At 45.2% G+C, this 15,238-nt stretch overlaps 1 protein-coding gene across 5 annotated transcripts in view; it reads right to left on the reverse strand.

Moving 5' to 3' along the window:
• Positions 1-15,238, reverse strand: part of FBXW5 (F-box and WD repeat domain containing 5) — a 1,165,047-nt gene that overhangs the window by 589,405 nt on the left and 560,404 nt on the right. For all 5 annotated transcript variants that reach the window (XM_044066651.1, XM_044066649.1, XM_044066650.1 and 2 more), the window contains one exon: positions 8,779-8,927. In XM_044066651.1, coding sequence (XP_043922586.1) covers positions 8,779-8,927 — 149 coding nt within the window. The remainder of the gene's footprint in view (positions 1-8,778; positions 8,928-15,238) is intronic.

A 15,238-nucleotide genomic window follows, 5' to 3' on the forward strand; every position in this document is an offset into this window, starting at 1 on the left:
AATAAGAGGAAATCCCTGAGCCTTTTCTTGGATTCTGAGTAATCCTGACTTTCCCAATGGAAATGCTCCCTCACGGTATGTAAAGTTTCCCCAAAAGAATAATCCTCAGGAGGAGAGGCTGAAGGGATAGATTCTTCAGCATCAGAGTCCTAATAGGGGGGTAAGTAGGCCTTTTCTCAGGAGGGGGATGGGAACCCCTGATTAGAGTAATGAGGTCTTCGGCCATTTTAAGCATCTGTTTCTTAGGCATGGAGGACTGTCCAGGAGAATGCTGTACTTGTTTCTTTGTCTTTAATGGTACCTTTGTCTTGGCTTTTGTTTTAATAGTAAGTTGTGAAGGTCTGAAATCACCCTCAGAAGCCGATGCCTGCGCAGCGGCTCTGGACCCATCTGAGGGATTAGTTTCCGTAGGCCCAATACCTTGAGTTTCCAGAGGCCTAGATGTCTCCACCTGGGAGTCGGAAGAGGCCTGTGGCTCTGAGGTAGCAGGTGTCAGGGGCTGCGAAAGTGCCTCACTGAGAACCGGCGACTGGCCTAGAAGAGGCTTTGTTGTCGGTTTTGGACCTTGGATGTCTGTCTTTATCCTTGTTTTTGCGTTTTTTCGGTACTGAGGTCGTCGGCTGATCCGACGGCATCGTGTAATTGAACCTTCGGCCAAAGTAGTGCAAAGCAAAAAACGTCTTTTTATAGTGCGTTTGTTAAATCTAGCCAAAACCGACAACTAGTGACATCGTGATCAGGGCCTAGGCATGGAATACAGTAAGAGTGGAAGTCCTTATGAGGTATTTACTTCCCACAAGAAATACAATTATTAACCTTTTCTGACATCGGTCTGAGGTAAGAAAAAAGTTTCCCCAACGGGGTACTTAGCTTTATTGAAGACTTCAGATCTGAAATTCGACTTCGAAAATCTCAGGAGTCGGTCGACCGGCACTTGCGAACTGCTTCTGCTTCGGGCACCGTACGGCAAGAAAGACTGAAGAAAATGGCGTCAGATGCATCTTATATACCCCTGGCGCACTAACGTCAAGGAAGAAGCGACAGCAACCGACGCCAGACCAAGACTTTGGAACTCTGGCCGACTGCGGAACCGCCTGACAGCAGGATAACCCAAGTGTAATGACTGCAGCAGTGTAACACGATGAACATCGGCGAACTGGCGACTAGCTTAGTGGAAGCATCGTCGGCAGTTTTGGACCTGTGCAGTCTGTCTCTGTCTTTATCCTTACATTTTTTCGGAAGATCGGTAGTCGGACGGCTTACCAAAGTTATTTTGGAATACGGAGGTCAAGAGCGAAAGTATTTAGCTACGATAAGGGCCCAAATATGTATAGTTCTGGTGTTGAACAAAGCACAAAACCAACAGCGATGAACGTCGTGGTCTGGGCCTAAACAGGGGAGGCAGTAGGAATGAAAGTCTTGGTGTGGTATTTGCCTTCCACAGGTGAGACAATTGTTAACTTTTTCTGACATTGGTTAGAGCAAGAAAAAAGTATCCCCAATGGGGTACTTATCTTTAGAAGATTTCAACTTCAGAAAACCAAAAACTCTGGTACGATCTGAGAGGCATCAATGGTCAATGTGGCCTTAGGCTTCGAGGTAGCCTTGTTGTATCTGATTAGAATGGAGCCACCAAAAAAGATAGCTGTTTGCAAGCTTGCATTATTTTTACCTGAATGAATAACTGTTGACCGAGAATACACCACTAGGTCGTAAGTGTCCATTGAAGGATTCTCATATGGTATCTTGCCATCTGTACAACCGTGATTGCCGCTGACCCAGATCTTAGTGCTTGGAATATCAGACGAGTTGAAAGTGAATGGTTTTGAATAATCTTTTTGATCTGGGACTGGATTGTTTGAATTCAGGACAAAAGGAAGAGAAGCATTGAAAAGAGCACCAATGAATTTCAAATTCTGAGTTGGTTTGAGTTGAGATTTGTTGTAAATGACAGAGATTCCCAGATGAAAGCACAACTGAAGTAGTCCCAAAATTGGATTAGATTGATGCCTGGTTGGAGAGGTCAGAAGCTAGTTATCTAAATGTGAAAACACTCAGAATCCCTGCAGTCTCAAGTGAGCTGCAACTACCACCATACACACTTGGTAAACACCCTGGGGACTGTACTGAACAAAGAGCAGCATTTGGAATTGCTAATGAGTGGCTCCCAGCCAGAAGCACAGGCATCTCCTGGATCGCCTGTTCATTTTTACTTGATTGTACGCATCACAAAGATCTGTCAAGCACATCCAGTCATCCTTGCGCAGAAAAGGTATAATGGACTTAACAATGACCACCTGGAAATTTGTATGCTGAAGAGATATTTAGTTTGCCGAGATCCAAAATTTGTCTCCAGTCCCCTGTCTTCTTTCACACAAAAAAGAATCTTGAATAAGTTCTAGACTCTTTCTGGTCTGGGAAGACCTCTTGGATGACTCTTTCTATAAGCTTGTTTATTTCTAGTGCTACGGCTTCCCTCTGACTGGGTAGAACACTTTGGGAATCTGCTTTGAAACTAACAGGGGTGGATGGGAAAATGGTATTATATAACCTCCGGATATTATACTCTGCACCCATTTTTGTGATTTGTAACTAGGTTCTCTGATGCACGAATAGTAGATCCCCAACTGTCTCCAGAACTGGACAGTCGAGCTTCCTTTTAGGAGCACTGACAGGATTCGTCAGAGAAGGTCTCTCTGGATCCCTGGTTATGCAGACCACCTTTATTGCGGGGACAGCATCTTCCATTTGATTTCTCCCTTCTGCCCCTGGGGAAACTCTGTCCACATGGATCTTGGAAGGGAGCATGGGATTTCTTAAACCACATTTTTTCCTCCACTTTGTTGATTCCTAGAAAAGGACTGTTGAAGAATCAAAAAATGTACGCCCACAACAGACAAGGTTTTTCCTTCCTGCTCTCACCCAGAGAACATATTGTTAAATCTGTGGCCAAATAAATGAGATTCCAGCAAAGGAAGCATGGACAAAAGAAGATGACATGTTCTGCGAAGTTACATAAGCACATCTAGGCAGGTCTCCTGATGGTAATGATGATGCCATCCATTAAGTATCTTTGGCCACATGAGAGATGAGCCTTGTGGATGAATTCAAAATATATTGTAGTGTAGCAAACTTTGAGGCAACAGTACTTGTACCTAGCAGGATATAGTCCCAGAGAGGGTTTTGACAGTTCCTTAATCAAATCCCTCTGGAGTGTCAAATAATTGAACAACCTAAGGGCGAGAGTCGTTGAAGCGTAGACACTTCCTAAATCTGTTCAGCCCCTTAGACTCCCTGTTATGGGGATGGACAGAGGAATTTTGTTCTGCCAGTTCCTTTACAGTGACCACCATTATGATCATGGCATCAGTGGGTTCTACTTCACTCCAGTGTGGTCTATCCTTAGGTAATTCCAGGATCCTATCTGGTCTCTCGGGGCTCAGCTCTGTCGTGTCATGCTCCTTCCATGCCGATCAAGAAACTACATCAATGAGTTTGCTGATGGGCAGAGCCACCCAGGAGATAGATGGGCCAGCGTCAAAGGCGTCCAGGAACACAGGCTCCTCTTGGGAAGTGCTATTGGAGAACCAACCACCTCTTTGCTTTAGGAGTTCTAAGAGGTATCCTAATAAGACATCGGTTGGTGATCTGGGGGACCTTTCCCTTTCGTCAAAGTCAGCGTCCACTGTGACAGACTCTTATGCAGAGTCTAAGTGCCTCCTTTTGTACTTCCTCTCCTGAGGAGCCTCCTCAGTGGGATGCTCCGGGGAGGTATCAGGAGAGAAAACAATACCCTGCTGGGTAGTCTGGAGACTGGTTTTGGCTGGCTATCCAAGTGGAACAGATGACTGAGGTTCTGGACACAGAAATGAATGTGACTGGGAAGTTGGAGAAGAGGAGGGTAGAGAAGTCTTAACTTCGGGAAAAAAGAAGCCTGTCTAAATGAATGCAAAGACAGAATGCCCAGGAGAAAGAGAAATCTACTGATCCAATAAGGCAGGCTTACTAACTACTGGATCCCTCTGCCCTACAGAGAAACTACTTGAGGTAGGAGTAGCAGCTGAGCTGTCCAGCACTGAAGCTCTGAGGGGTAGACACAGCTCTGACAACTTCGGAGTCAAATCCACCAGTATGGAGACCATGCCGACACTATGGTGAGAGTCATCAGGCTCCAAAGTACTGGGCTCCGGACCACTCACAGACACCATTAGAGTGGAAGATGTTAACATCTTCAGATCTGATGCAGATGAGTCCAGGACTTTTGGATCCAATGGGTCTGAAACCATAGGACAGATTGGAGAAGGAGCTAACAAAGGTGGTGTAGTAATGACAAAGGTTTTTGGACATGATGGGGTCAGAACCAGAAGAACTCCTATGTGTATCTGTATCTGGAGAAGCTTCCTCATCATCCTGTCCACAACTGCTTCAGACAGGCAGCTGGTAGACTAACTGAATGAGGCTGTAGAAGAAGGTCTGGAAAGAGGCTGTGGAGAAGCCAAAAAGAGAAATGGGAACCAAGAGGTGATCGGTTCCAGAAGGAGCTGAGATGAGTGGATCCTAGGCGACTTCTCGGATGTAGATTTCAGATCTAAATTTCTTGCTTGGGAGGATGCTCGGACGTTGGAGTCAAGGCTGAAGCCATAGTTGGATCATATAATCTCAAGTGAATCTTTGGAGTGCGGATCTCCTTTTTTATCTGACTTTAAGGGTTTGAGCGCCAGAGATTGTTGAAGCAGGTTTAAAAGCCAGTAAACCTCTCAAAATCCACTTGTTCTTTCTGTTAATAAGTGTAGGGGAATTAAATAACTTGCAAATATCACAGCTGGCATCTAAATGTGAAGGCCCTAAACAATATACACATTTGGTGTGTGCATCTGAATTTGGGATCTTGTGGTCGCAGGACACACATTTTTTAAAACCTGATGGTATCTCAGATGTTGGATGCATTAATATTAAATATAAAAATGTAACTACATATACACATTTAACTACACACACACACACACACATATATATATATATATATATATGTGTGTGTGTGTGTGTGTGTGTATTTTCATTTAAAGAAAAAAGGGGAATTACCAACAATGGTAAATACGGAGTTCTTAACAATGGGGAAAAAGGGACAAAACACTAACAATGGTACAAAAAACTACTCTAAAGAGTAAGAAAATTTAGAAAAAGGGTACAAAACATAATGAATAAAATTTAAAGATAATTATAAAGGTTAAAGGGAGGAATAAAGCTAAGATAATTAAGAAATTATTAACTCACTAATATAAATTACTCAAGAGTTTCACAATCCTACGTCTGAAAGCTATGGCTGCAAATGACATCTAAGGTATGTAAGGTGACTAGGGCATTATGGGTAAAGGGAGGAGCTCAAGAGTTTTAGTGTTCTACAAGCTAGAAAAAGTGGCAGAGTCAGAACAGACGGTTGGATCCAAACCCAACAGTTGTGGAATGAATGAAAATGACATCTGATTATAAAGCATTCTATGTTGGGAAAATCATTAGCACACTAAAATACTTATGTCACACCATTTTTTTGACATTAGACACTGGATTAGTAGAGATGCCCTAGCAAAACATTCCACTGAGATGATGGAGCATTCCAGATTTAAACTTCATGTCCTTGACAAAATTGTGGATTTGCTTTTAATTGGGAACAAGTGTGTGCTCTTAGAGGGGGAAAAAAATAGAGATGGAATGGCAAGTCGGGTTGAATGCGGACAAACCAGGTCTCAGCTTTGGATGCTTCAATCAAGAGCATCCCTCAGCTAAAAAGACTTCTACTAATTCAAACAAAAAGGGACAGGATCTGGGGTTTGCCTTGCATTTCTGATCTGATCCCAAACTTCTACATTCAAGACATGATCCCCACAGGCAGGAAGCTGATGGCCTGGGTATCATGCTTGGTAAGCAGGCAACTGGCAGACAGAAATACGAAACGGACCACAATTTTATACTTGAAAGGGGGGGGCGGGGGGAGATACCAGACCCTCGAGATGAACTGAGGCAATTGCCACAGGGACAATCACTGTTTTAACTTTAGTTTTTTTTTTTTTTTAAATAGACCCCCAACCAATAGGTTTTGCAATGTTTTACAGGTAAATCAAACCAACCACACTGGTTTTAAGAGAAAAAGATCTGTTGAACCACTCTAGACAATGCTGGCATACATGTGATGGCACTCTACCACAGTTTTTTTTTTAATGGCAAACTGTATTTTTGATTCCATAAATTGTTATAGGTTTCCTTTCTAATGCCCTAGTTTAAGTAATCTGAAGAAGCGTTGGTTTAGGAATGAAAGCATTGACTTTAAAAATGGATGGATCTTTCAATTAGTTAACTCTGGCCCCATAAAAACAAATAGTCCTATTTTACTGTTTTTATTCACTCCACTTTATCTATATAATGAAGCTATCTGAAAGTAGAGACACTAGATGTCCTGTAAAGTGGGCACCCTTGATTCACTGTTAATTTTGACTCCATCATACATGTTATTTCCAAGAACCTGTAAAAATAAATGGCTTTTCAAAGGCTAAAACATTCTGTTAAAAAAAGAACTTTAAAACTTGAAACGTTTTTAGTGAATTTTTCTTCCTTAACAAGGAAATGGAGGGGAATAACAGCCTAACTGATCAATGACTCATTCTAATTAGGGACTTGACCTCCCCTCCAATCAACTGGCCCAAATATTGGCCAATCCAGGACTCTTATTCTATTAGGAACCTGACCTTCAGCAACCAGCAGGTCCAACTATATGCCGAACAACAACCACAGCCTTACCCCCAATCAAAAGGGCCGTTTTCCAGCACACCCCGTTGTTTAGGGTTATTTAAACAGCTAGAATTGTAATGTTTTTTTTTTTTTTCAAGAACAAACACTGTATCTGATAAGTCTGACAGACGAAAGCACTCCTAACCTAAATAAACCGGACAACTCGAAGCATAAAGAAGGATTGCTTCACTGTTTCATTATTTGGTTTTGAGAATATGTGCATTGTATCTGGTTAGATGTCCACCTGCAAAATACCTACAGGAATACAACAGTGGATTACTTTAAACAAAAAAAGAATTCCCTTCTGTTTTTATTTGTTGGTCCTGGGAAGAACTAGCCGGTCCACTGGGTTCTGACAGCCCATAAGGGGGCCTACTTCACAATAGGCAGCCTACATTTTGTACTGTGCAGGGAAATGACTAGGCCATATTCAGCTGGGGGAAATTTATACTGATTACTGGCATTAATAAAGGTTGAAAAATAAAAACAATTGGACTTTCAGGATCTATGGCAAGGAAAAAGGTAGAAATGATGGAAATAAAAAAAAAATAAACAAAGCCTTTTTTAGCACGAAACTATGTTTAGGCAATATCGGAGGGACAAAAAAATTGGGATAAGGCTAATTATACTGGGGATATGAGTTTTTCTTTAATATTAAACAATCTGATCATCATCGCTGCAGAAAAACATAGATGAACAAAGAAGCAACAAGGAAAAAGAAAAAAAACTCTTAAGTTTTTTTATTTTAATTAAAGGGACTGTGCTTCCATCTCCTTATGAGTTAAAAAGAGTTGAGGACTGTAAACCACAGCTTAATACTCTAAATTAGTGGTCTCAGTGGCTTTAGGGACAGATAAGAATAAGTCCACCTAGTGAAGGGGGCTGATCTAGTGCTAACTAGTAAAACTACTAACAAAAAAAAAAAAGCCAGGTTGAAATTCTGAAAAAGGTCACTAAGACACATACACTGCATTCACATGTCAGGCATATCAAGTCACATATGTACGCATGCAAAGATCAGCATTCCGATATCAGCTACTCGTGTGTGTTTTATACATCAAGTGACTTAAATCTTGAAGAGAGAGATGTAAATCACTTGGTATATAAAACATACTTGTTTGTGCCAGGTGATATGCATCTCTGTTTATGAATCACACCACACTGAGAGAGACCTCTGCTAGGCAGCCTCTCTCAAAATGTTACTTCCAGGACTTCATAACAGAATAGAAGCAGATGCACTTAGAATTTAAGAGCATCAGCTACTGGTCTGTTATATGATCCAGTAAGTCTCTCTCTCAATGGCTCCACAGTCAAGCCAATGAGACAAAGGAACTGCTACTGGCCATCTGAGCCACAAAGACAAGCATCTGTCAATATGGCTTAGACAGCAAACTGATCAGACTTTTTTTAAACAAGTGGCTGGATCTGGACACATCTTTGCAGGTTAGATTGAAAGTGCTAATAGTCTGAATGTGGCCTGCAAGCCTTGGCTTTGAGACCAATGCTCTAAATTAAAAAGACAGTTTGGCACTTTTAGCACAATACCATTGCACAGATTTCTCTTCATACATTCAGCAACAATTACCTTCCTATGACATATTAACGTATGGCTTCAGAATAACAGATGCACACAGAATATCAGATGCACAAAAGTTTATGGTCATATGCACAAAGCTTGATTTAACTTAAAGTCTGCACCTTAACTGCTTAGCCATAAGTCAAACACTACTTGTTTCTGTCCTCTTAATGGCTGCCCAGTTAAAATAATACATTGTTAACACCAGTACCTCTGAAGTGATTTCAATGCTTACACTCAAAAGCACTATATCTCTTAAGATTTGTCCAGTGGCACATTTCTATCACTGCTCACAATTTCTTTAACACAACTTTTCAGAAATAATCAAACCAGTAAATCCATCACTGCAAGGAAAGTCTCACTTGTCACAGAACATTACAAAAAAAACCAGTCTGGACATCAGCTAAAGCATTACTTACCTGGAAGGCTCGATTCAGCCACAGTACAGAGCAAGAAGTCATGCTTCCAATCCAGTGCAAATTGCCAGATATCAGATGGGTGTCATCCAGCCAGCAGCCAAACACATCATAAGGTTTATTCCTTACCCGTGACAGCAGTGAAAAATCATCTGAATAAAAAAAAAAAAAAAAACAATGCCTTACTAGCATACTTAGGATAAATATGTATACTTTGAGAAGACAATAAAGTAGAAATAAAACAAATAGGCTTCAACTGACTAATATCAGCTGTTCTCAGGTCTGCTTTTTTTTTCTCTTGTCAATCAGACAATGGTTCTACAAGCGATGGCAACATCTGCCTCATAATGCTGCTTCCCTTGCATGAGTAGGCATAAGCCCAATGAAAAATCAGAACTACCAGAGTAATCTTCAGTTTTAGGAAGAAATGAGAAGTTATGTACCTACCATAACGTTCCATGTTAGTTGTCTTCTTCTTGCCTTTCTTGCTGGATGGGTTCGGAGCCGACCCTCGGCTCCGACTCGGCCTAAACTAAAGCTCGAGAGCTATTTATACCGGCTCGAGGCTACCCTACGTCCCACAATGCTAGGCGCTAACTACCCAGATCTCGTTTGATAGCTGAAACCATAGCAGTTCTGCTCTCCAACAAAAGGAGGAGAGGAAATCTCACTCGAAAGTCACCTAGACCTATAGCTACCAGGAGGGATAGCCTAGGGGGGCAAAACTGAGGCAAGAAGAAGATCCCCAAGGATCCTTAGGTCTGTCCAGGCTAGGGGGATGGGATGCAAGAAAGAAGGCGGGAAGAAGACAACTAACATGGAACATTATGGTAGGTACATAACTTCTCAATGTTAAGATCCCCAAGGATCCTTAGGTCTGTCCAGGCTAGGGGGATGGGATGCAAGAAAGAAGGCGAGAATAAGACAACTAACATGGAACGTTATGGTAGGTACATAACTTCTCAATGTTAAGTTGTCAATCTCGCCTTCATTCTTGCTGGATGGGATCGCGTCCCTAGCAGCTTCACCCTGGGTGGCTCATCGGAACAGACTCTTGAGAACGGTGGAACCAAAATTAGCTCGACTTCGGGAGGCCATGTCTAATTTGTAATGAGAGATAAAGGTATGAGGAGAGGCCCAAGTGGCTGCTGCACAAATGGGATCTATTGGTAATCTAGCCCGAAAAGCTAATGAGGTGGCTAATGCTCTAGTTGAGAGAGCCCTGGGCCTTGACGGTAGCTTTTGGCGTCTGAGCTGATAGATGAAAGTAATCACAGAGGCCAGCCATCTAGAAAGGGTTACTTTGGAAACAGGAAGGCCTTCCCTGCCGCATAAGATAGGAAGAGCTGCTCAGATTTCCTAGCTTGCTTGGTTCTATCCAGATAGTAACGGAGTTGACAATGAACGTCCAGAAAATGCAGCTTTTGTTCCGCTCTGTTGGAGTAGTTTGGGAAGAAAACTGGAAGATCGATAGTCTGGTTTAGATTCGTCTCAGAAGAAACCTTGGGTAAAAAGGACGGATTAGTCCTGAGGGACACTCTGTCTTTATGGAAAACTAGATAAAGTGGATGAATGCAAAGGGCCTGAAGTTCTGATACTCTTCTCGCAGATGTTATGACGACCAGAAAAAGAGTTATCCAAGATAGCAATTTCAAGGAGCAGGAAGCCGCAGGTTCAAAGGGGGGAAGAATCAAGGAGGTTAGAACCAAATTTAAGTCCCACTGCGGTGGGGGGTTCCTGATTGGGGGCTTAAGCAAAAAGATACCTTTAAGAAAGGTTTTACAAAGCTTATGGGACATGATACTGGAGTCCGAAAAGCCTGCATGAAAGTTCAAAATAGCCGCTAACTGTACTCTGATGGTGGAGGAAGAAGACCCTGAGTGAAACAATTCGGCTAGGAAGTCTAGGACCGATTGGACAGGGGCAATAAAAGGATCTATATTTCTAGCTCCTGCCCGGAAGGAAAACCGCTTCCACTTGCTGGCATAAATCCTCCTGGTGGATGACTTTAGGGAAGCTATAAGTATGTCACGCACAGAATGGGAAATAAGGGGAAGCCTGGCTAGGGTTGGAATTGGAGCAACCAAGCTGTGAGGTTGAGAGATTGGAGGAATTGGTGCAGCTGTCCCGACTAATGGGTGAAGAGATCTGGCACTGGGTCCAGATGCCAGGACTGCCCCAAGAGGTAACGATGCAGGAACGGAAACCATATCTGACGAGGCCAGTAAGGAGCAATGAGGATCATGGTGGCTCTCACGGCGGTAGCTTTCTGAATCAATTGAGTGATTAATGGAAAGGGGGGAAAAGCATACAGAAGTCCCCGGGGCCAATCGTGGACTAGAGTGTCTCTGGGGGGGTGGCTAGGAAGAGAGTGAAGAAGTCGTGGCACTTGCTGTTTTGAGGTGTTGCAAAAAGGTCGCAGCAAGGTCGACCCCATCTCTGAAAAATTCTCTCCCCTACTGCTTGTTTGAGAGACCACTCATGTGTCATGAGAATGGCTCTGCTCAACCTGTCCGCTATGATGTTGGACTTCCCGGGGATGTGCGTTGCTATCAGAAACCGCTGAGAGGAGATCGCCCACTGCCAAAGTCTGAGAGCCTCTCGACATAAGGGATAGGACTTGGTTCCGCCCTGCTTGTTGATGTACCACAATACGGACATATTGTCCATCTGAACTGCAATAGTCCCGATAGGAAGAGAGTCCTGAATGGCTTGCAACGCTAAAAGTACTGCTCTCATCTTCAAGACATTTATGTGCAGGTGGCACTTGAAAGGTTGCCATGTGCCCTGGACCATCCTGCCCTGAAAATGCCCCCCCCCCCACCCGATCAGGGAGACATCCGTTGTCGCCGTGGCGACCGGGGGAGAAGGAACAAATGGTCTGCCCTGAAGGACTTGAGGGGAGACCATTCACCAAGAAAGGTGTTTCTTGCAAGACAAGGTTATTAAAATGTTGTGTGACACTGGAAGTTGTTGAAAGGACCACTGGGAAAAAAGCATCCACTGAAGGATCCGCATATGAAAGCGAGCTAGGGGAAGTAGAGTAATGGCTGCCATGAGACCTAATACCTTCAGGACAAACCTGGCTTGGAATTTGTTGTTCTGAAGAAGGATGTGAACATGCCTGCGAATATCTAGAACTCTTTGCTCGGTTAGTTTTGCAGGAAGCTGGACTGTGTCCAAGGTGGTGCCTATGAAGGTAATAGACTGACAAGGCAACAAGGCAGACTTTTCGAAATTTATGGAGATACCTAGCCCTTTGCAAGTTTGAATGGTGTAATCTCTGGAGAGGAGAAGCTGATGCCTGGTGGTGGCAGTGAGGAGCCAGTCGTCTAGGTATGGAAACACCTGGAATCCTTGACGCCTCAGATGAGCCGTAACCGCTGCCATGAATTTGGTGAACACTCGGGGGGGCTGTAGTGAGACCAAAGGGCAGGGCTCTGAACTGATAGTGACTGGCTCCCAGCCAGAAGCGGAGATACCTCCTGGAGCGCCTGTGCATCTTGATGTGGTAGTACACATCCTGAAGGTCTACTGAGCACATCCAATCGTCCTGACCCAGAAAGGGTAGAATGGACTGTAGCGTGACCATCCAGAACTTCGTTCTTCTTACAGACTTTAGTCTGCTGAGATCCAATATTGCTCTCCAGTCCCCTGTCTTTTTTGGTACCAAAAAAAACTTGGAGTAGATTCCGGATCCTTGTTGGTCTGCTGGGACTGGCTGGATGGCTCTTTTTGTTAGCAGTTTTGATATTTCTAGTACTGCTTGTTCCCTTAGACTGGGTGGAACATCTGGGAGGGGTCCTTTTGGCTGAGTTGGGGTGTGGATAAAAGGAATTTTGTAACCCTCGGATATGATCGACTGTACCCATTTGTCTTGGGTGAGTGAAAGCCAGGCTTCTGGGTACAGTGATAACCTTCCCCAGATTGCCTCCGAAGGCGGACAGTCGGGCAGCTTCTCAGGGATGCTGGAAGGGTTTGTCAGAAAGAGGCTCTCTGCTACCCTGATTTTGCGGACCTCCTCTGCCTCTAGGGCGGCATCTGTTATTGTTCCCCCCCTGCCTCTAGAGGGGAACTGACCTCTTGCGTCAGGCGCGACCTCTTGTGGTTTAAGGAACCACATCTTCCCACCCTTCTGACCCTTAGGGTATGGTCTAGACGGGGTGGAGAAACGGACTCCCACGGCAGAGAGAGTCTTGCCTTCTTGCTCGCATCGGGTCAAAGTATCCTTCACCTGAGGTCCAAACAAAGCTGAACCGTCAGTCAAAGGGGGAGTTAGTGAAGGACGCCTTAAAGGGGTCTGCAATATTACAAAGCCGCATCCAGGCGTGACGCCTTAAGGCAACACCTGTGCCTGCAGCCCTACTCGTCCCATCGGCCGCATAGGAAATAAGCCGCATGGAGGCGTTGACAATGGAATTCAGGGTTGCCAGCTGGGAGTTTATTTTGTCCTGAGACCCGGCAGCTGTTGGATCCTGTAAGACCTCTCCCACTCCTTTGAGCATGTCTCTTTGAAGGCGGGTGAAGTGGCACAGATAATTCAGCGACCGCATGACAAAGGTCGCTGAAGAAAACATCTGCTTGCCGTACCTATCCATAGTCCTAGACTCCTTGTTAGGAGGATGGACAGGTACTGAAGGATCAGCCAGGTCCTTCTTAGTGGCTGCAGCCACCACCATGGCGTCAACTGGGACACCCTTGGCTAAAAACAGTTTGTCCGTAGGGTCTGTTATGAATTTGGAAGGCCTCCGTGGGGTAGATTCCATCGTATCAGGGGCCGTCCACGCCTTCCGCACCACCACTTTCATGAGGGGGTCAAAGGGCGGAGACACCCAGGAGGTGGAAGGGCGAGAGCCAAAAGCCTCTAGGTAAACCAACTCGTCCTCGGAAGGATTAAGGGTAGACCAGTTCCCCCTCTGCTTCAGGATCTCAAGGATGTCTGAAAAGGAGACATCCTCAGAGGGGGACCGTGGGGACCCTTCCGACTCATCCAAGTCAGTATCCGATGTAATGGACTCAGGGGAGTCCACATGCTTCCTCTTACATGTCCTCTTCCGAGGGGGTTCCCCTAACGGATCAGGGGAAACCTCAGAAGGGGAGGATATTCCCAATGGGGAAACCTGAGGTGTTGGATCTCTACGGTCAGGAATGAGAGGGTGGGTAGAGACCGCAGCAGGCACTAGAGGGAGGAGCTGAGGGAGCCGACGTGGAGAAGGCACAGGGGCCAGCACGCTCCTCATGACTTTGAAGGCGCCCCTATCAGGCAGGGTAGAAGGTCCCCGCTCCGAAGAGATAAGGACCCCTCCCGGCACAGAGAGGGATGGCTCTAAAGCCGATGTCGGGGCCGAAGCTCCGAGAGGGAGAATGGGGTCGGACAAGGGTCCGATGCCACTCGCCCCCTCTGAGCCGACGAGGAAGTCCATGCGCCCGGATCCCTCCAAGGATGGGACCATGGAAGAGACCGGAGCCAAAAGGTGAGGTATCGGCTCCGACGTGTCGACGGCCACAGCTCCCACAAGCTCCGGCTCCGAACTCCGAGGAAGAGTTGGAGGAGGAATCAAAGATGGGGTGGGAATAGCCACTGTCTGTTGAGAAGGGCTATGGAGCATTTGGGCTAGTGCCTGAGACTTAAGAAGTCTACTAACTACCCTCTCGAGGTCATGGTCCGAGAGCCTGGAAGACCTGGAGGAATGGGTTCGATGGCTCCGCTCCGAGAGTAAGGGAGACCTCGGAGCCGAGTGAACAGATTCCAAGGACGGAGACCTGGACCGTTTACGGCTAGCAGAAGGCGGCGACACCACTATCAGCGTCGACTGAGTCCTAGAATCATCGGCTCTGGCTCGAGCCGATGTAGAAGCCTGAATTTGAGGAATGTCGACTCCAGCTGGAGCCGATGAGGAAGACTGTGTCTTGGAAACATCGGCTCCAGCTGGAGCCGATGTAACAGCAGTCAGAGCACCACCAGTCGAAGGCTCTGAACTCGGAGCCGACGGCTTAGATGGCTTCAAAGGCTTCCCCGATGATGACTTGGTCGGGGAACCTTCAGGCTTTAACAAGCCCCTCAAAATTAACTTATTTCTGCATTCCTGCAGGACTCTACTGAACGCAGGACAGACCGAACAAGAGTCCTGCAGGTGCAGAGGGCCCAGGCAATAAACACAAGAAGTGTGACAGTCTGTCAGCGACATTTTCTGACAGCACGAGTCACACTTCTTGAAGCCTGAAACCCTGGTGTCTTTAGACATCCTAAAAAGTACAAAAAATACACACACGCACACACACACACACACACACACACACACACACACACACACACACACACACACACACACACAAACACACACACACACACACACCTTTAAAACAAGCTAAGTCAGTCACACAAAAATTAAACTGACAAGTCAAAGAAGCAGAATAGGCCCAAAGGCCTAACCTTATAACCAAAAAGGGGGTTAGGATAAAG

Source organism: Protopterus annectens, chromosome 3.part1 (assembly GCF_019279795.1).
Source record: "Protopterus annectens isolate FY-2018-M chromosome 3.part1, PAN1.0, whole genome shotgun sequence".
NCBI classification, from domain to species: domain Eukaryota; kingdom Metazoa; phylum Chordata; order Ceratodontiformes; family Protopteridae; genus Protopterus; species Protopterus annectens.